The sequence below is a fragment of the Salvia hispanica genome, chromosome 1 (genome assembly GCF_023119035.1).
Source record: "Salvia hispanica cultivar TCC Black 2014 chromosome 1, UniMelb_Shisp_WGS_1.0, whole genome shotgun sequence".
NCBI classification, from domain to species: Eukaryota; Viridiplantae; Streptophyta; class Magnoliopsida; order Lamiales; family Lamiaceae; genus Salvia; species Salvia hispanica.
This window is the reverse complement of record NC_062965.1, coordinates 23,628,992-23,649,508: the sequence shown is the minus strand read 5'-3', so window position 1 is coordinate 23,649,508 and position 20,517 is coordinate 23,628,992. Positions and strand designations below refer to the sequence as shown.

At 35.9% G+C, this 20,517-nt stretch overlaps 5 protein-coding genes and 1 pseudogene across 8 annotated transcripts; 2 read left to right on the top strand and 4 right to left on the bottom strand.

Annotated features, from left to right (window-relative positions):
• The first annotated feature begins 915 nt into the window (after window positions 1–915).
• LOC125201199 (54S ribosomal protein L51, mitochondrial) lies at window positions 916–2,904 on the top strand. The gene is made up of 3 exons (XM_048099217.1): window positions 916–1,116; window positions 1,941–2,047; window positions 2,482–2,904. Exons 1-3 carry the CDS (start codon window positions 1,037–1,039, stop codon window positions 2,658–2,660), a joined length of 366 nt encoding a protein of 121 aa, XP_047955174.1. The 5' UTR covers window positions 916–1,036; the 3' UTR covers window positions 2,661–2,904.
• Window positions 2,905–3,030: 126 nt separating this feature from the next.
• On the bottom strand, window positions 3,031–5,746 carry LOC125201198 (GPI mannosyltransferase 1). Of its 3 annotated transcripts, none has more exons than XM_048099214.1 (4): window positions 5,258–5,746; window positions 4,670–4,852; window positions 3,496–4,034; window positions 3,031–3,422 (listed from the first exon to the last, which is right to left on the bottom strand). In XM_048099214.1, the coding sequence occupies exons 1-4, from the start codon at window positions 5,526–5,528 to the stop codon at window positions 3,120–3,122; spliced, it is 1,296 nt and encodes a 431-aa protein (XP_047955171.1). In that variant the 5' UTR covers window positions 5,529–5,746; the 3' UTR covers window positions 3,031–3,119. The 3 variants fall into 3 exon arrangements, with proteins under 3 accessions (XP_047955171.1, XP_047955172.1, XP_047955173.1); XM_048099215.1 differs by having other exon boundaries at window positions 4,670–4,824; window positions 5,341–5,746; XM_048099216.1 differs by having other exon boundaries at window positions 5,341–5,493.
• A 1,582-nt stretch (window positions 5,747–7,328) lies between these two features.
• LOC125201420 (uncharacterized protein At2g27730, mitochondrial-like) lies at window positions 7,329–8,374 on the top strand. 2 transcript variants are annotated; one of them, XM_048099514.1, is made up of 3 exons: window positions 7,329–7,551; window positions 7,646–7,726; window positions 8,098–8,374. In XM_048099514.1, the coding sequence occupies exons 1-3, from the start codon at window positions 7,408–7,410 to the stop codon at window positions 8,122–8,124; spliced, it is 252 nt and encodes an 83-aa protein (XP_047955471.1). In that variant the 5' UTR covers window positions 7,329–7,407; the 3' UTR covers window positions 8,125–8,374. The 2 variants fall into 2 exon arrangements, with proteins under 2 accessions (XP_047955471.1, XP_047955470.1); XM_048099513.1 differs by having other exon boundaries at window positions 7,339–7,551; window positions 8,095–8,374.
• Window positions 8,375–8,585: 211 nt separating this feature from the next.
• LOC125201419 (UDP-glycosyltransferase 91C1-like) lies at window positions 8,586–10,665 on the bottom strand. Its single transcript, XM_048099512.1, has 2 exons — window positions 10,017–10,665; window positions 8,586–9,724 (listed from the first exon to the last, which is right to left on the bottom strand). Exons 1-2 carry the CDS (start codon window positions 10,603–10,605, stop codon window positions 8,919–8,921), a joined length of 1,395 nt encoding a protein of 464 aa, XP_047955469.1. The 5' UTR covers window positions 10,606–10,665; the 3' UTR covers window positions 8,586–8,918.
• Window positions 10,666–11,788: 1,123 nt separating this feature from the next.
• On the bottom strand, window positions 11,789–13,517 carry LOC125201375 (annotated as a pseudogene).
• A 436-nt stretch (window positions 13,518–13,953) lies between these two features.
• On the bottom strand, window positions 13,954–15,768 carry LOC125201376 (transcription factor SRM1-like). The gene is made up of 2 exons (XM_048099458.1): window positions 15,257–15,768; window positions 13,954–14,455 (listed from the first exon to the last, which is right to left on the bottom strand). Exons 1-2 carry the CDS (start codon window positions 15,655–15,657, stop codon window positions 14,188–14,190), a joined length of 669 nt encoding a protein of 222 aa, XP_047955415.1. The 5' UTR covers window positions 15,658–15,768; the 3' UTR covers window positions 13,954–14,187.
• Window positions 15,769–20,517: the final 4,749 nt, after the last annotated feature.

The window sequence follows — 20,517 nt, the reverse complement described above, 5'->3', positions numbered from 1 at the left end:
CTGAATTTGGTGTATGATTAGATAAATTGTCTATAATAAAATGAATTTTGGTGTATAATTGGAAATGATCACGTGAACAAAGTCTGAGTTCATCCTATATGTATTGAATTTTGATTTGAATCTTAATCGACTTATAGACCAATGGGTTTTTAAGCCCAAAACCCGATCACTCAATGAGCCCACATATTAGCCTTTTAAAGCCCTAATGTTTTTAGGCATAGCTCTGTCCAATTCTAAATTTGGGTGCGTTGAGCCGAGCCCAATTTTACTAAGGCTTATGGCACTACCATTAATTAGCACCAAATTCATGAACTAGTAAATTAGTTATGATGGTTAAATTTTAATTAAGATGATTAAGTGTTAATTAGGGTGAACTTTTTTATGTGCGCACGACGACCTGGAGAGCCACAAGAGAGACTCTTTTTCGGGTGTGTGAGTTGATCAAACGGTAGAGAGTTGATGTCTGAGACCAAAGATCTCGACTTTGAATCCTTCATAACGCAGTCTTTAAATTTATGTTCATTTACCTATAAAAGACTTTTTTTCTAAACATCCACACTCAATTTTCATGTTTCATAGTCTTTTTCACATTAGAGGGCGAACATTCCAAATTGAGATCGATTTTCATCATATACAAATCAATTTAGAAATTCAAATTTTGAGAATATTTAAATTCAAACCGATCCAAAGTAGTATATTACATTGAAATCGTTTGTGAAAATCCAATTTTTATAGTATTAATTAAATCTGCATGAAACAGAAATATTCAAAATAGTATCTGAAAAATGCCAAAATAATAAAATTCTCAGTTTTTAAAAATTACTAGTTAGAAACAATTTTTAGAAATAATAATATTTATTAAACATAAAACTTTATTTTTATAAATTTGTTTTGTAGCTACAATTTTTTTTCAATTCAAAGTTTGTAACCCTATTTTGTGCTCACTCAGTAGTTAGCTTTTTCTTGAAACCACACTTCCATTTTTCGCGTTTCAATCCACAGCTCTAAACAGATCGATTCATCCTCACAAAACGAAATGTCTTTGAGAGGTGTGTGGCAGCTGAAAAAGCTCGTTGTCAGTTTCTGCGATTGGGGCGGCAGTAGCAGAGGCATCAGGTGACTCTATATGCGATTTTTTTTCGATTTGTCCCGACCTTAAACATCAATTCACTGGGATTTTGGTTTAATTTCGGATGCTGTAGTGATTTTCTGCAGTTCTTGAGAAATAAAGTTAGGGCTTTTTGTTTTTTCTGTTATTGCTTTTCAGAAATTAGGATTAGGGATTTTAATTGAATGCATTTGGTATGAATTTCTTATATAATTGAGTTCCGATGAAAACCCCCCAAATCTAACATGCTTATATGATGATGATAATCTGTGAAATAGATGGAGATAGATGTTTAGGGATTTGGTAATTTGCATTCACAATTGATATTAATTAAAACACAGTAGCTCTCTTGTTCAAGCTTAATCACTTTTTAGTATTGTGATTTGTTTGATGAGGTTGCTGCTGATTGGACTTTATCGTAACGTGACCGTGGGTGAACCGGCAATGATAGATTACAATGTCGGATTATATGATAGGAAAGGGCCATTTGTAGTGAGAGGCTTATCGGTTTTTCATTTTACTCGAGTAACCGACCATCTCCATGGGATTCTTTGTTATAATCTTATATTTTTGTTTAAAACTTTTGATTAGAAATGGAAAAATGGAAAAATACATTGATGGTTCGACATGTTAGTAAGAATGCTTCCTTGAGATTATAGTCACCAAGAGCTAAACATTTGGTTAAGGAGCATCGCTTCATTATTTTTTGTTAAAAGGGTGCGTAGATGTTTTGGAAGAGTTATCTTCTCATTGTCATATATAGTGGTTGGGGTTGGAGTCGAAATGGGAAGGAAAAACAGCTTCGTATTGACCGTTTCTATATCTGATTTAGGGCGTTTATGGAGTCTGAGCTGCCAGCTTTTATAGAGAAGAATCCTCAGCTTGAGGTGGTGACTGAACTAAATCGTGGCTACCATCCACTTTTGAAAGGATTCTATAGTAAGACCTCTCTCTTTATCCCTTGTTGTTTTGCGTCATGTTGATCTGTATCATGTCTAGAAAGTTACTAAAACTTGAAATTAGTCCGGTTCCTGAATTGTGGCTGATGGTTATCAATTGTCTGCTCGTTCGCCTTCTCTTTCTTTGCATTTCTTATTAGCAAAATCATGCATCAAGATATAAAAGAGTTTTGAATCCTTTCATACTTCCTTTAATATGGATACCACGTTTTCTCTTTTCACTTTCTTATGAGAAACGAGATCATTCTCGTGGATTCTTATAGCTTGTGATCTGTGGTGTGCCTAATGAAAGAGAACAACGAATTTCCTCAAAATTCATTAAACTGAGGCATAAACATCGCATGTTTCCCTCTTCTGCTATGTGAGTGAATTATCCGAGTTTAACCAGAAACACGAAATGTGGTATTTATGCAGAGAACAAAAATGAGCGCGTTGTCTGTGTGAAGAATATGACTCCGGAGGATGTGCTCCAGTGTGCAAGCAGGCTTAGAAATTCTCAAGGAAGGAAAGTGCTGAAGCTGAAGACGAGACACGTGACTAAGCATCCTAGTGTTCAAGGAACTTGGTCGATTGACCTGAAGATTGCAAACTGAACAAGGGTTGGTTGCTTTTGGGATTCGACTCCATTTTCTGGACTTGGTGAAGAGTAGATGTCTTCTTTATACAGTTAAATCGAACCTTTGAGCCGACGATAATGTTCTTGAATTCTTCAGGCATCCGAGATGATTTCCTCGGGCGAACATGATTTGCATTACTGGCTGGTAGAATCTCGTGTTTTTATTAGTTGATCCACATGAATCCTCCAACTATAATGGTTTAGTCTTTTATTTAGCGTGAGTATACGGATTTAGAATTGGATATTTGCAACTTGTTTTGCATACAGAAAGAAATAAAAAGTGCTCCAAAAACATTTAATCAAAACAAACACGAATCTAATTTTTAATGAGGAAAAGTAACAAAAAATGAAAAACAAACAAACAAATACACAAACAAGATCTAAGATCTACCCATTGTTGCAACAAAAATTCCACAAGAGATACAAAAAAATCCTACTAATCATCTTTCACTGATTTGCTTGAAGATTGTTTGAACAGAGGGCAAAATACATGGCTACGAATAATATTGATCATAACAAAGGTATTGGCTGCCAAGAAGAGTAGACTTGCCATCCATAGCTGAAGGAAGACGTTCTTACCTCGAAACTCGAGCAAGTAGCCCCACATCAGCCAATGCGTCTGCGCTCCAATCCACACAGACACACAAGCCAGGCCTCTCCATTTGAGCCTCATATTGCTCCACGGGAGTATTAGAGGTAGTAGACAGAAGAACCACACGAAGTACTGCGCTGTTATGACCTGTAACGAAAGACGAGAATTAGACAATGGTACATGTACATTGCTGAGGAAGTGATATTACATTGTCACTAACCTTGTTAAATGCTACAAAAGCCACTGTCTGAAGAAACAAACAGAATGGCAAGTCCGGGGCGAAGCGCAGGATTATAATCAGCTGGACTATGAACTGTGGAAGAAAGGAGATGAGTTTTTCAAGGATTGAAAGCTCGTGTTCGTAGTGGAGGTATATGTGGTAGAAATAAATCGAGAAGTTGTGGCGAGGGTCTGTGCGTGTGAGATGGTATAGCAGTGCCTCGTGCAAGAAATCCCATCCGTATAAATAGAAACTCAATCCTGTAAAGATTAGGAAAGTAGTTCCAGACAGAATCCCAAACACGACCCGTCTCCATGTTATTAGGCTTCTGAAAAAGTTCCAAAAACCAGTTTTTTCTGCGTTGCTTGAGTCAAGGGATGACTCTGAGGTTCTAAAACTCCACTTCCCGAGGGCTGGCTTTTTACCGTGTCGAAAGTACAGTGGATCAAGAAGTATGATGATCGGAAGTGCATAAATTATGGGATATATTCTCAAGTGAACAACGAGGCCATACCAAAATGCAGCCTGTATGAGATTGTCTGTAGTCCACAGATAGATCACACAAATTACACCACTAGATTTTAACCCCAATTACACCAATTACTAACAATAAATATCTAACAAAATTTAGTTTTCATGCATATGTTGAAAATTCTTGTTTGATTTCTAACAATTATGGTATTTCCTCACCGTCACACGATATTGTTTGCAGCGAGTTAACAACTCCTCAAGATGATGAACTTCCACTGATGAAAAATTTACCTAAAAACTTATTTGAATGTTCCCATTCACATATCTAATAATTCAGTTTTACATAAGTTCCTCTACGACTGTAGCCTATTTCGTCATAGTGCCCTCGTCACTGTATTTGAAACAAAACTAATCTACGTAAGTACAATCATTTCAAGTGCCTCGTTGTTCCAATTTAGCCAAAAATGCAAGATACCTGTGAATAGAACATTAACCAAAGCTCTGGATTTAGCACACAGCTTCCATTTATGTTATTTAATGTTATCGTCATTATCAACTCTGCCTCCAAATGTCAGTGGACAATTCTAGTAGATTTACTGATTAAGATTTTCCATTTGCAGGTAGACTTAAGTGATATGGAGCCTAAAGAAACACAGGTTTACACTAACAAGAAAGCAATCACAGCTAAGTATAGAATTTGTACCTTTCATCAGACATATCAAAATCCACAGAATCATGGAGCAAACGATGGGCTCACAGTTCCCACGTGTTCCAATCGTGAAGGTGAACGGGTTGAAAAGCCACACCATTGCCGAGTAGGTAGACAGTTTCTCAGGAACTCCTCTTAGCTTCAGAATTCTGTGGATAAGCAACCCCACAAGTAGATCTGTCAATTCAATATAGTTATGATAGTTCATCGTCTGCATCATCGAGGATTCCATAGCAAGCAATTCATAACTTAACACAATCAATTCAGCTGCATTTTTCAGATGTTCAACAAGATCTCCCCACAAAGAAGAGCCCTCCATACTTCCCTTTTTTTTTGTTGCAAATTATGTCATCATTTCGGTAACAAAAATCAACTTTATGTTTGCTTCTTCTATCCAGAAATTAGTTCATCTAGTTCAATCAAACATTATGCAACAACCACATCTAAAACGAAGTAAATTAAAATCCTAATTCAACTGACAACAATATTCAAATAGAGATTCTACCAAATCATCAATAACGCAATCAAAATTAAGGTTCAATCTAATTAAAAAGCTTCTTTGAAGCATAAATACAAACACACCTGATGCAGAAAACAAAAATTTTCCCCACGACTGATGCAGAAACGAATTAGGCGTCAGAAGAAAAGCTAGCAATGGCGAATACCGATACGTCGATCTATCATATGGCGATTTTCCAGAAACCATTAACGCCGCGGCATCGGAGAAAACGAAGTAGTCGATGTCAGTGTATCTAACCGCCATGTGAGCATCTTGCCACTCGCCGTAGAAAATCAAAACCACGCGAAACACTGCTGAGAGGAGAAGCACGGATCGGAAAGTTATTTCCGCCATTGCTCGATTCTCGATGCCAATTCACAGGTGCCTTCGTTGACGCCGAGCTCGGCTTTCGGATGTTAGGAATCGAAATGTGAGATAAATCGAAATTTGTAGCGTAACTCGAACAAGAAGGAGGATTTGGAGTCGGAAGATTTCCTTCCAGTTCTAGTGCGCGGCGGCGGAGGGCGGTGAGGGTTACCGGCGGTGGAGATTAAATTGAGTGTGGAGTAATTTTTTTTAAAAATATGATCCTTTTAATTTTATTTTTATTTAGTACTCCTACTACAGTAAATAACTAATGGATACCCGATCCGAAAATTTCGGATATCCGATCCTAAATTTTTCAAAATCTAATACCTGATACCCGATCCGAAAATTATTTCGGGTATCCGATTGTGGATTTTTAAATATTTTTTTAATTATTTTTTAAGAAAAAATAACTACAAAATTTTAGAAATACAAACTTGTAGTTCGAATTGGATTCAAACTTGAAGTGGTTCGAGTTTAAGCTAAAAAAAACTACTACGAATTATTAGAAATAAGAAATTCATATCATTTATCCATTATAAACATCACATTCATACATTAATCCTAAATGTGACTTAAGAGTGAAGGATTTCGGGAGTACATTTTATTTTATAAACAATAAAATAGATACATAATTTATTAAATTTAACAGAAATTAAAAAATTCGAGTAATTTGGGTATACCCGATCGGATATCGGGTTACTTGATACCCAGTAATCCAAAAATCCTATACCCTAACCCGATTCCGAAACCCGAAAAATCGGGTATTGGATATCCAATTACCCGATATTTCAGGTTCGGATATTGGTTATCCAATTCCCGATATCCATTTTGACACCCCTTAATGCAGTCTCATTGTGTTTGTGTTGTGAGTAGGGGTGATAAATTGTGCGTGTTGGGTCATTATCGGGTCAATCTTTTAATGGCACCTAACCAATAAGGGTAAATACAAACACGGCCAGTTAAGAAAATTACGACATGACACGATATGTAATTTAAGTACTAACAATTTTAGACTTAAGAAATCAAAATTCACATTTCACTTCCATACCATAACTCAAAATTTAAAATATTAAACATTAATAATATCATAATATTATTTCGAAAACGAATAATCTAAACCCGACACGAATAATTGTCAGCCCTAGTTATAAGGGGTGCAATACAACCATTCAAGAATTTGTCAGTTTGAGTGTGGAATGGTGATAGCCCTTGTGCAATGCAACCGATTCAAGAATTGTTATTTTGATTTGCAAATAGTGTTTGCGATTCCAAGGAAGTGACATCAAAATCGCCCTAATTTTTTCATTGATTTTTCTCTATTTTGATCCAAAATCAACAATTAATCGTGATTTTCAATTCGTATGTATTGAAATCAAAATTATATCAATAGAATTAATGAACCGACTTTGTTTAAGCTTGTAAAAGCTAGTTACGAATCGAAAATCGAAACTAATAATTGAGTTTTATCAGACATCTCTAGTTTCGGAGCGGCTCACCTACTCAAAAAATGGTGTACCATCCCGCTCTAGTTGAACGTACTTATTAACGCCTTGTCACGAGACATGGCCATCTAAGTCACCGTAATATGACGTACCATTCCCGTTCGAAACCGAGGTTTGAAACATAATTTATTTTTACTAATATAATACTATGCCTGAACGAATATAATTTTTGGATACGAAAATAGCCATAAAATATGTCAATTTCGTAAATAAAAAGTGATAAGTATCCAAAACATGTCAAATTTAATCAGAGGTGATAGTTATCCAAAGTAATAAAAAATTCATTTTCATGAAGGTTCCTCTCTAACTACACATACATACACACATCACAATTCACATAGTTGAGGAAAGAATTGAGGTTTATGGCGCTGAGATCAGTCGTTTCATGTAGTAGAGTGTGTCGTTTAATGGAAAGCAGCGGTCGGTCTAGCCTTCGCTATTTCAGCGAAAGCAAAGGGCGTGTGTTAAGTGAAGAAGAAAGAGCTGTGGAGACTGTTTATATTCAGGTTTTCTTCTTTCTTTTTATTTAATCATATAATATTTCCAAATAACTTCACAAAAAAAAGATGTATTCAAATGTTTGTTATTTTGTGAATGAAGAAAATGGAGAGGGAAAAGTTGGAGAAGCTGAGGAAGAAGAAATGGGAGCAAGAGAGAGCTGACAAGAACAAGTCTGAAAAGGTAAATTTTTTATTTATTGATAATTTGATGATCAAAAAACATGAAATTTTGGGGAATTATTATTTATGATTTGCTCTGTTCAAGTGAGAATGTAGTTTGATTGTCAATTTGCACCTTATTACCTCAAAAATGGTGTCTTTTTTTAAATTTGGCATTGATTATGTGTATAAATGGGAGATTGTGGTTTAAATTCATCTTTTGCAATTTCCTAACTGCAAAATCTATTATCATAGAGTTGTATGCTTAGTCGATTCAAATTACTTTCTTGATCAGTTGTGTATAGATGAAGAACTTGTTGGTAATGTTCTTGAAAAAATCCGGAACTAATTGGGGGTTTTCTTCGTTTTTTTCATCTTTTCGTTTACTAGAAGGCCGAGGAAGGTCCTCACAAGATGTGAAGCCGGTTGGATGGCTCGTGAGCTTGTGCGTTTTTGAGCTTGTTGAGAGAATAAATGTAGCTTGCTGTGTGTGTGTGTGCATCTTTCTGTCTTAGGGTGGTTGAAGTTTGTGTAGTTAAGGCCGTGTGTGAAAATCTCGAGCTCGTTGCACTTGTATGCTATGGATTTTCTTTCGCCTACTTGCTTGTGAAAATCTCGAGCTCGTTGCACTTGTATGCTATGTTTCCTTAAACTTCGTTTTTCCCCTCAATCTCGAGCTGGTTGCACTTGTATGTTACCTAGTTTCTATTGTCTATGTGCTTGTGAATCCACGAACATGTTTCTTTGTGGTTCGTTTTGTTGGTTGTTTCCCTTCTCGACATGATTCTTTGTGCTCGATCTTTCTTTCGTATATGTCTACAACTAGATAGCCAGATAAACACAGTGACACCTGAGAATTTGTGTAGTTGGGGAAACTGATATGGAGTAAATGATAGTTGACACAATTAATGAAAACAAAACATAAAGAGAAAATATGGTCCGGAACCCCAAAGAGGCTCCAGACAAACAATCCTCCGAAGAGGTCTACGGTGGATACCGTCCTAAAACAATTTATTTTCTGAGATGCATGTATCTCTCCTTTAGAAAGTAAATCACCATAAAACTAGCAAGGAAACAAGTCACACTGAAAAAAAACAAATCAAAGCACATCATAATCATTATCATGAAGCATCTCCCAATCAAAAAAATTGAATCTTGAAAACGATTCAAGATTCAATTTTTCGATATCCCAATTATTTATAACAGCAATTTTCTCAGATCCCATTTGTCTGAATCATGTGATGAAGTAATGTGTCAACATAAGAGATGCTTCTGCTCTCACTCCCAAAAAATTCCTTCATCTTTCTTGCATTCGCTCTCACTGATCTTCCCTCTTCCCCCACCAATGCCGTCCTCACCGTCTCCGCCACCGCGTCGCTTGTGAACGCTCCATCGACCTCGTTTCTTGGTATTTCGATCCCCACTTTCTTTGCCTGCAGGAGCCTACAGTTAATCCCCTGATCATTCATGACAGGGAACAGGATCAGCACTAGGCCGAACCCAAGGGCCTCCGCTGCCGAGCTCCATCCGCAGTGCGTCAAGAATCCCCCGACCGCGTCATGGCCGAGAATCTTGACCTGTGGCGCCCATTTCGAGTAAACGATGCCACGGTCTCGAACTCTGTCGCCGAATCCTACGGGAAGCTTCTCATAGCCTTTGCTCAACACCCAAAAGAAAGGTGAACCACATTGCTCCAATCCAAGGGCAAAATCTTGTGTTTCTTTATGTGTTAATACAACTTCAGATCCAAATGCAACATACACTAATGAGCCCTCCTTTTGCCGGTCGAGAAACTCTCGGATTCTCGACCACTCCGTATCGTCGTCTCTGCATTCTTCGTCCCCCGATGGGAGAACCCCGACCGGGAAGACCGGCTTCCCGTAGAGGCGGCGGACGGTTTCCAACCACTCCGGCTCGAACTCGACGCATGATTTGAAGATGACTATGTTGCTACCATCGATGGTAAGGGCAAACCGGGTCCAGTCCATCGTGCCCGAGTCGTACCCGTCCTCATTTGGATCTGTTCACAATAAAAATATTACTACTATTTCCTTTCACAACCAATAATCATGTTTTTTAATTTTGGGTTGTCCACAAAAAATAGTCTATGTTATTTTAGGTTAAGTTTCTTTTCAGTCTCTTACTTTACCTTGTTTTAAAATCTGCGTCGTCTACTACCAAGATTATTGGTAGTTAACGGGGGTAGTATAATTGAGCCCCACGTCCCCTTAAAAAGGCCTTATAAGGGGAGAGTATACTCTAACTATGTATTATAGCGGAGTCGATGTGAGACAAGAAAGTGTAAATTTCACCTTTTTCGAGGTACCTAGCCATTTCATAGTGGCGGAAAGCCATGCCGGAGGAGGCAGGGAGCCACTCGGGCACGACTGTAAAGTCTTCCGCAGTGACCCTGGCGTGTTCCTCGCTCAACAGCGCGGACGGAGGCCCGAGAAACGCCATGACCGCGGCGGTGAAGATGCTGAAGTAGGCCCTTTTAATGGCGAGTTCCTCTGCGATCCGAGGCAGCCAGTGGGGGGTGAAGTCGTAGATGATCCAATCGGGCTTAGGCCTCACGTTCTCGAGGAAAGAACGCAGCTTCGGCTCGAGCATATCAAAGGCCACCTTGAGCAGCTGTCGCTTGGCGTGAGGCACGTCCATGGAGGACTCCGCGTCGGGCGGTAGGTGGTCGACCGGAGGCAGGGGGACGGCGACCGGGTCGATGAGGTGGGAGAGATTTCGAGGCACTTTGGCTGTTTTTTGAAGGTTGATTGGGGTCGAGATGAATGTGATTTTGTGGCCTTTTCGAGCTAAGTATTTCGCTAGCTCGAAAAATGGCTTAAGATGGCCTATTGCTAGCCATGGAAACATCACTATGTGGAGATTCTTGGCTTGCTCTTCCATAGCAGAAAAGGAAGGAATTGCAGATTTGAAAAATGGTGTGGATTTTTTCAATCTTATTCAACAATTTTTTGTTTGTGTAATGGATTATGTTATCAAGTTGAATAGTTTTTTAACTACAAATGTCAAATTGTAATTGGAAATCTGTGGTAGCATATGATTTCCTATCCTAAATAGTCCTAAATAGTCGATATATTGAGTAAAGTAAGTGAGTACTCCCTCCGTTTCTTCATAGTTGAGGCGGAACTTTTTGGCATGGAGTTTTAGAAATGAATGTTGGGTGTGTTAAATAAATAGATAAAAAGGTAAGAGAGAGGAAAAGATAGAGAATAAAGTATAAAGTGAATAAAGTAGAGAGAATAAAGTAAGAGAGAGTAAAGTAAGAAAGAGGAAAAAGTTACCATATAAGGAAACGACTCAACTATGAAGAAACTTCTCAAATTGGTAAAATGACTCAACTATAAAAGAACGGAGGGAGTATTATTCGGGATGTAACTACTACAAATTGATTCGAAAATTCGATCTAAGAGAATATAAATTCGAAGTGATCCAAACTACTGTTTGAAAATTCGAAGTCTGTTACTAAACCCAAGCAGGGCCATAAAATCCTAAATATCTGAAATATTTTTAAAAATTATAAAAATAGATTGTGAACTTGCACCTTATTACCTCAACAAATGGTGTCCTTTTAGAATGTAGCATTATGTATGTAAGTAGGGAGAAGATTATAGTTTAAATTCAAATTTTCTTGATTGTTTTCCCTCATTCATTGTGCTCAATCTCGAGCCGGTTGCACTTGTATGCTATGGAGTTTCTGTCGTCTACGTGCTTGTGAATCCACGACCTGTGTGCTTTTGTGATTATGTGTGTATAGATGAAGAATTTATTGGTTACGGTATGTTCTTGAACAAATCGAGAACGGATTGAGATTTTCTTCGTTTTTTCACCTTTTCATTTACTAGAAAGCTGAGGAAGGTCCTCACAAGATGTGAAGCCAGTTGGGTGGCTCGTGTGCTTGTGCGTTTTTGAGCTTGTTTCCCTTCTCAACTCGATTCGTTGTGCTCGATCTTTCTTTCGTATACTGAAAATCTGAACTAGATAGCCAGATAACACAGTGAAAATCTGAGACTTTGTGGAGTTGGGAAATTGGTATGGAATACTGAACAAGGAAACAAATCAAAGCGAATTGAAAAAAAAAATCAAATTAAAGAACATCATAATCATTATCAATCAAAATAATGATGGACAATTGTAACATATCATGATGCATCTCCTTATCGAAAAATTGAATCTTTAGAACGATTCAAGATTCAATTTTTCGATATCCCAAGTATTTATAACAGCATTTTTCTCAGATCCCATTTGTTTGAGTCACGTGATGAAGTAATGTGTCAACATAAGAGTTGCTTATGCTCTCACTCCCAAACAATTCCATCATTTTTCTTGCATTCTCTCTCACTGATTTGCCCTCTTCCCCCACCAATGCTGTCCTCACCGTTTCCGCATTCTTCATCTCCTGATGGAAGAACCCTGACCGGGAAGACCGGCTTCCCGTAGATGCGGCGGACGGTTTCATACCACTCGGGCTCGATCTCGACGCATGATCTGACGATGACCATGTCGCTACCATCGACGGTAAGGCCGAACCGGATCTTGTCATTCGGGCCCGAGTTGTACTTGTTCCCATAGGGATCTGTCCCAAAGAAAAATAGTCTTGTTAGTGGATAACACGAGTGGAAATGTAAAATTAGTAAAGTACCAGAGATATATAGAAAAAATATGGAATATTGCTAGTGAAAATGGAATATTGCAAGTGAAAAAAGAAGGGACTATTTTTTGTGGTCGATTGAAAATGGAAAAAACATAAACATGAATATTGGTTGTGGACAGATGGAGTATATTAAAGCATGATAGTTTACTACAAACATAGTGGCTTTGAACAAAAAAGATCAAGATTTTCCATGTCAAACTAAAAGAAAATGAAAAATTGCACCTTTTCCAATGCTCCTAGTGATTTCATGGAGGCAGTAAGCCAAGCCTGAGGAGGAAGGGAGCCACTTGGGCACGACGTTGTAGTCCTCTAGGATGACCCGGCCGTGTTCCTTGGCCAACAGGGTGGACGGAGGCCCGAGAAACGCCATCGCTGCTGCAGTGAAGATGCTGAAGTAGGCCTTCTTGATGGCGAGTTCCTGCGCTACCCTCGGCAGCCAGTGGGAGGCATAGTCGTAGACGATCCAGTCGGGCTTAGGCCTCACATTCTCGAGGAAAGAACGCAGCTTCGGCTCGAGCATATCAAAAGCCACCTTGAGCAGCTGTTGCTTGGCGTGAGGCACGTCCATGGAGGACTCCGCGTCGGGCGGGAGGTGGTCGACCCGGAGGCAGGGGAATGGCAACGGGGTCGATGAGGTGGGAGAGATTTCGAGGCACTTTGGCTGTTTTTTGAAGGTTGATTGGGGTCGAGATGAATGTGATTTTGTGGCCTTTTCGAGCTAAGTATTTCGCTAGCTCGAAAAATGGCTTAAGATGGCCTATTGCTAGCCATGGAAACATCACTACGTGGAGATTCATGGCTTGCTCTTCCACAACAAAACAAAATGAAGGAATTGCAGAATTTGAAAAGTAGTGTGGATTTTTTCAATCTTATTTACTCCTATTTATTGTTTGTGTGCTGGAAAATGTGATCAAGTTGTTTACTAGTACAATGCTAAATTGTGATTGGATATGTGGTGGTACCATATGAGTTTGTTCTGTCAAATGTATTAAATATCCTGAGTGAAGTAGGTGTATAAAATCCTAAATATCTGAATACTTCCAATAATTCTAGAAATAGATTGTTTAATTACTATATACTATATACTATATACTTACAACCTTTAAGCATACTTAAATCAATTAAATATATATATGAAATATGATATGGATTTTTTGCTTTTAAAAACCAATCGAAATTGAAAATTTGAATTTTGACGAAGAAAAAATTCGATCAAATCTTATGATCAAACTGAATTCAATATTTCAGTTTAGTTAGTACTCAATCCGTCCCATAAAAATCCCATAAAAATAAAGACATTTAAGATGCTGAGCATCATTGATAAAATAAAAGAGATAGAAAGAAAGAAAATATTAGAGTATGTTAGTAAAAAATATGGCATATCTCATTAGAAACAAAGAAATTACTAAAATAAAGTGAACTATTTAATACTCCATGAAAAGTCAATGTTAATAAGTCTATCCACAAAGTATTACAGTCCATAACTTTCATTCATTTCAAACTGCAACACTATTCTCATTTTAAACATGTTAATGAGCACTACAAAGAAATGATAATAAGACATGAATAAAACCAAAAAAAAACAGAAACAAATAAGCATCACCAATTTTTTCAACTATGTAATCTCTTTACAACTAAATATTTGAGACTTGTGAGTTCTAAAACCTACTAAACTCTCCAGTCACAATTTCTATTGACTATCTCTTTTTTTTAACATACAATCATACAAAACTAACTTTACAAATTTTATCTGTTAGTCCTAAATGAAGCTATCATATATATTACACAAATATATTATATACCTTTCTAGCTCTTCACCTCGGCATGGAGAAGTTAAAGGCTTGGTACCCTCCTTGACTAGGCAGACTCGTGGGCGCGGGAGGAGGAACAGTTAAACTGTCCATGGCGGTAGTTATATCGTGAATGCTCGACCTTTTCCTTTCCTTCTTGCCTGAGGTGTGACGGAGAAAATACTTTTGGGCATGGCTAGCTACTTGGGTTGGAGTTCTCGTGACCACTACGTTTCTTGATATGCTTCTCCAGTCGCCTTTTCCATACCGATCAAGCCCAATTAAAAACAACCTGCAAAAGTTTGAAGTATATAATCAACAAATTTGCTGATTCCAAACACATCGATACACTCAATTTCCGCTCCCATTCAAGAAAACGATGATGCCAAACACCCGAACTCAATCAGTGATAGCAAATTCATCATGAAACGCACGACAATGAATTGAAATTTTACCCAAATGCTATCTAGTTCTTCATTCTCCTACCGTAGTTTTGCCACACAAGCATATACTCCAACGATTTCTAAATAGAAAACACACAAACACGACCCTCGAACCTCCCAAAAATTTCATTACACGAATTTTTCTTTAAAGAAACTTAGCCACTCATTAAAACTTTACTCAATCTATTTGATTTTTCCATCAACAATCTCAATCACAATCACCCAAAAACCAGAGGTTCATTTCCAACATCTCCCTAGATTATAATGCAATTAACAAATCCACAAGAAAATTTGAAGACCAAACATTACCAATTTGCAAATGCTATATAGAATCAGAAATTTAAAGCATTAATGCCCTTATAAATTAGTTAACTGAATAAAACCTCTAACCACAACATTTTATACTAAAATCTTGCAACATTTATCCCAATTCCCAACCTTCAAAACTGAAGAAAAACACAACACAAACAAAAATTGATAAAATTCAACAATTAAACTTAATCCCCCAAACTTCAAAATTCAAGAAAACACACCACAAACAAAATTCGACAAAAATCACATCAAAATCAGCAGGAATCAAACCGAATTCCTCCCCATCCACAAACACACGCCTCAAATTCCACCAAAAAACGAAGAAAACAAAAAAAAACCTGTGCTCATCTTCAGTCCACGGCGTGCCTTTCTTCCTCTCCACATCCAACTGCCGGCTCCGATTCCCCGGCGCGCCGAACGAGATCTGACCAGGCGTCCCCGACCTCGAGCGGTCGCTCTCCCACCCAATCGACTCATCCGAGTAGCTCGGCAGCTCAACCCTCCCCGAGTCAATCTCCGCGATATCATACAGCAGCGCCTCGTAATGCGCCTCCACCTCCTCCGGCGACTTCCCCGGCAGATGCTCGGCGATCGCGCGCCACCGATCGCCGAATCCCTCCGGGAACTCCACCAGCGCCTGCTCGAAGACCTTGTCCTCCTGCCTGCTCCACGCCGCCGCGCCGCCGCAGCTAATCCCGTCGATGCCGCCGTACATGATGATGTTTTGGTGGAGATTCATGCAAATCTGAGGCGAATTTCGATGGGGTTTGGGTTTTCAGATTGAATTTGGTGAGTTATGATTTTGCGGTGGAGTTTGTTTTTTGGGTTTTGTGGGAAATTGGAGGTGGAGAATTGTAGGGATTATATACCGGAGGGGATTTTGGAAGGTAGTGAAATTGTTAGTTTTAAAAAGAAATGAAGCACGTTTTTAGATGGGATTTTTTGGAACTGGAGATTCATTCACTGTACGCAGACATCTGGAAGGGAAATTCACATTTGACTTCCTTCTCTCAACTTGTTACAATTATTACTGAGCTCATCCACCGTAGTGTGGACTCAAAATAATTGTAATACTAATATCAACCTATTTAGTAGTACTACAAAAATTCATTTTTCAGCTGTCACGATATATTTTGTTCGGCTTCATTTGAGTCACAACTCATTATTTTTAAATTTTTAGGGACTAATAAGAAATTCTATTTTCTTGCCTTTTAGTACCAAAGCAACGAACGAACAAATTATCACAACCCAAGTAGCACGAGCATTAGCGACAATCAAGGGTTGGCCAATCAGAAAAAAAAAATGACTGGTTAAAGTTAAACAAATTTTCAAAAAGAAATTGTCGATCGTTTCAAGGCTTGTAGTACCTTTGTGAAATGACAGCTCGCCTTTGACGCTTGTAGTTGGGTAGCGAACCAGAGCACTCGCGGCAGATGCAGTTTGGGCTCCATTGCAGATGCTCTAAATATTCAATTTTGTCCCCTCATTTTTTGTGTTTTTTTATGAAAATATCACAGTTTTAAAGTAATTGCAAACTGCTGAGTTGTCTCTCTTGGACACAAAGAGTAAAGAATAAACATGTAGTGAATTAAGTGGAATGATAAATTACCTAATTTCATTTTTAACTTACAATGATTCATTAAGAGATGATGAAATTATCCCTAGAGCTTGACAGAGGTGATGAATACTTCAAGAACAATTTGGTTCGGAATATTTTGGCTGGACTTATGTGCTTTTTTCAATTACTCTAATACTAATATTTTTTTTTAAATACTATAATGATTGGATAGAAGTGGAATATTTATCCTAAGTTTTCTTACCATTATTAAAAAGACTTCCTCTAATTTCTTGAAAGACATGTAGTTACAACATCAATTCAATCAATTTAGTACCATGTGAAATGCTCGAGTGATTACTCAACTTACTACAATGTGAAAAACTTTAGATAATCAGGTAATTTATATTAGTCAATATGAAATCATTTTGATTTATGTTTGTGGCCGCTACAATTGTCACGACTTACAATGACATCGACTTATGTTTTGTTTTATTAGTATTTATATAAAAAAAATGAGTATATGTGTGTCTAATACATAGAAATAATTGAATGGATGAATTTCTTTTTCCATCCCAAACTCAAAAACATATATAACTTGTTTAGTATAAATTCGTCCATGAATACATTGAATAGTAGACAACTCAGTGGCTTTGTTGCTTTGCATTTTGTGCAAGGTAATGTTACTTATACCTAGTGTGCATAGAACATTTGTGTTGATAATGCTTTTAGTGTCCAAATTTTTATTTTTTTCTCTCGGACAATTAGCAGAGAATCTGAACGACATAAGAGTTTGATCGGTCGAAAAAAAAAGAAAGAAAAACTGAATGTGTTAATATTGGAAATTCCAATATGTTATCTCATCTTTTGTTTTATTTGGTTGGTGAATGGATAATTCCTTAACAAAGGTACATAGGCTGTGTCATGAACTACTATAAAATAACAATAAGAAAAAAAATTAATAAAAGAAGTCGGCAAAAACTTTGAACTTTCCAATCAGATAATAGTAAAAGTGAACTTTGGAATCTTGTGGATTGCCACTAAACACCATGCATTAATAATTATGTCACCTTGTTATTGGATAGAATATTTTATAATATATGACTATTGTTAACACAGTCACTATTATCTTTTTAAATTATTTCAAGAAACAAAAATTCAATCCTCAAGTGGCTGGAGTCAGAAGTCGACCAATGAATTTTTTTGGAACAATGTATTTTGAATGTAATAGTATTAAAATATAAGAAGAAAATATGAAAAAAAAATGTAGAGATACTTTATAGGGTGGCTTCACTAATATAATGGATTAAATGTTCGAAACAATGATTTAGACAAAATTAGAAGTGCTATAATATATTTTTATCGAGATAAGTTTGCAACGATTTACTAAAAGTCAGACAATGGTACTAGCTAGATGAACCTGCTTGTTCTTCATGTTGTTTTGGTTGTTTCACGATCAATTTTTCCATCGTTATTTTTCTAGTGTCATTTGACGTCGTTATTTTTGATATTATTTTCTGTTGATTTTGAAAAATAATTATTCAAGCAACTAAGAATGCACCTTAAAATTAGTTCATAATAGTTCTATATTGGAACTAACGCGCTAAGGGGAAGTTAATTTGTTTTCATATTGCTAATACTTAATTAGTAAAAAATTTGCCAAAGTGGTTGAAGACAAGCTTGATGGGACATCTCTTAATCATGTCTATGACAATTGAATATTAGTAATAATTACTATATACTATGTCACAATCAATTACTAGGTTAATTACAACACCTTAGATTTGAGTAATTACTCAAACACGTAATTGAAGTTATTCAAGTTTGTAATGATGTAATCTTTATTCACATAAAATAAAAAAAACAAATAGTGAGGTTGATTGCTGGCTTAATATATGCTAAAGTTTTGCAATGATGCAATCTTCCTCTAAATATTTGTCAAATTGTGTAGCCTCCAATAAGCTTTAGACACGTTTGGCAATTAAAGGAGTCAAATCCAGCTTGCTTCAAATTATGGATTTTAATAGTTTTAGGAAATATCAAAGCAAAGCTGTCACTTATCTAGAAAATGATTCAATTGTAATATTTGTAAAGGGTAAGGGTATATGAGTTGTAGTAGTATTAGTTCTTACACAATCTTTAATTAGGTCAAACTCACTCTTTTTAACACTTATTAACAAAAATACATAAAGAAGAAAAATGTGAGCATTTTTTTTCTCCAAGAAAGAGTTATACAAGTTAAATTTTAAAATATTATGTTATTTTGTTAAACATGACTATTGACCTAGGGAAAGTGGAGCATGAAATCGAGCAACTAAAGGGGTTAATTTTTTGTGTTTTGTGAGCTCATGTATTTGTATGTAGTTGTAGTTGTAGTTGTAGTTGTAGTATATTCTATATGTAATAATTAGTGAAAATTTAATTATTGATTATAAATTTAAATTTTTGAATAAATATATGAAATTGGAGAATTTAAAAAAGAATTTAAAAGCAAATGATAGACCATAGTAGAGATTTGATTGAATTTTTTGGTCACCTAGCTGATGACATAGTGAATAGTAGAGATCCAAAAATAAAAGTTATAGTTCTCATAAAAAAATGATCATTCTTATGAATTAAAGTGATAAACTGTCGCATATAAAAAGGTTACACCTCTTATGATGAAAATTGATTGTTGGAAATATAATTTTTGTTGTTAATTAAAATTACTATATAAGTATTTTTAAAAACCTTAAATTTAGTTCTATTGTCAACGAATTAAATGATAAGATTGTGTAGTTGACTAATGATAATAATTATTGTCTACAGATGAATAGGCTATATACAAAACATGATTGACTTTGCGAAGAAATGTTTATTCAGCAATCATGACTATAAAATATTTATAGAATTAACTGAAAATATCTATAAATAAATAGTGCCAAATTTATCATTAAAATGATACATGTATTTTAAAATAGTGATTTATCTTTTAAACACTAAAACCAATATTACCAGACTTCAAACTATACATTGTAGATGTAAATTTATCGAGTTTAATTGTTACACTCTAATGTATGATTGAATCCTGGTCAAGTTATAAAAGACATATGTCAATTACTCCATCTTATAAAATAAAACTATTATTTTTCTTTTGTTACATTAAATTTATTAAGATTAGCAGGTTCTACAATCTACTATTCCTTTTTTTTGTCATATATTTATTCGATTTAAATGGAACAACAGATTCATTATTTTTGGAATGTACATCAAATATTATCTAGCCAAGTGTGTGCACCTGAATTGGACCAACAAGATAATTTTTAGTTGCATAAATTGGACAAATCTAGAGTCAATTTTGTAAATAAAAAACAATAGCTAACACCAAATAATTTGCATTCTTCTCGAATACAAAATAAAATGAGTACAAACATTGTGAATAAACACACATAATAGTTTTCTTATTGACGATGACACACCAAGAAAATACAAAATGTAATAAAATTATGTTAAAAAAGGAAAAAAGATAAAGATAAGAATAAAGCTTAAAATCTACCTTCAATAAGGAATAGTGGTTTTGGTTTTTTTTTTCGTCCAAAAAAATTAGTCTTATTATGCAAATGCTGAGTGACATTAAAGATAATGAACATATTATCAAATGGTGCTTTTAAATAATTATCATTAAAACTGCATAAAATATTCCTAAATTTTCTTTTAATCATTTTTACTTTTTATTTTTCTTTGCTTTGTAGGAGTATAAAAACTCGTTTAGTATAGTACCAAAATGAAAAGTTTGTAATCCATATCTCTACAAAACACAGTCTCAGCTTTCAATTTTCATCCGTCCACTATAATTAGTCTCGTACTAAAAAATAGAAACCGATTATCATTTAATTACTCTCTCTTTCTCTTTATCTTTTCAACTTTGCCATAGTTTCTCTTTCTCTCTTGAATTTAATTCACCTTATATTTTTTATTTTATAATCTATGAAATTTATATTAAAATTCATATCATTTCTTAATATGATTACTCCCTCCGTCCTATAATAGATGTCACATAAAGTT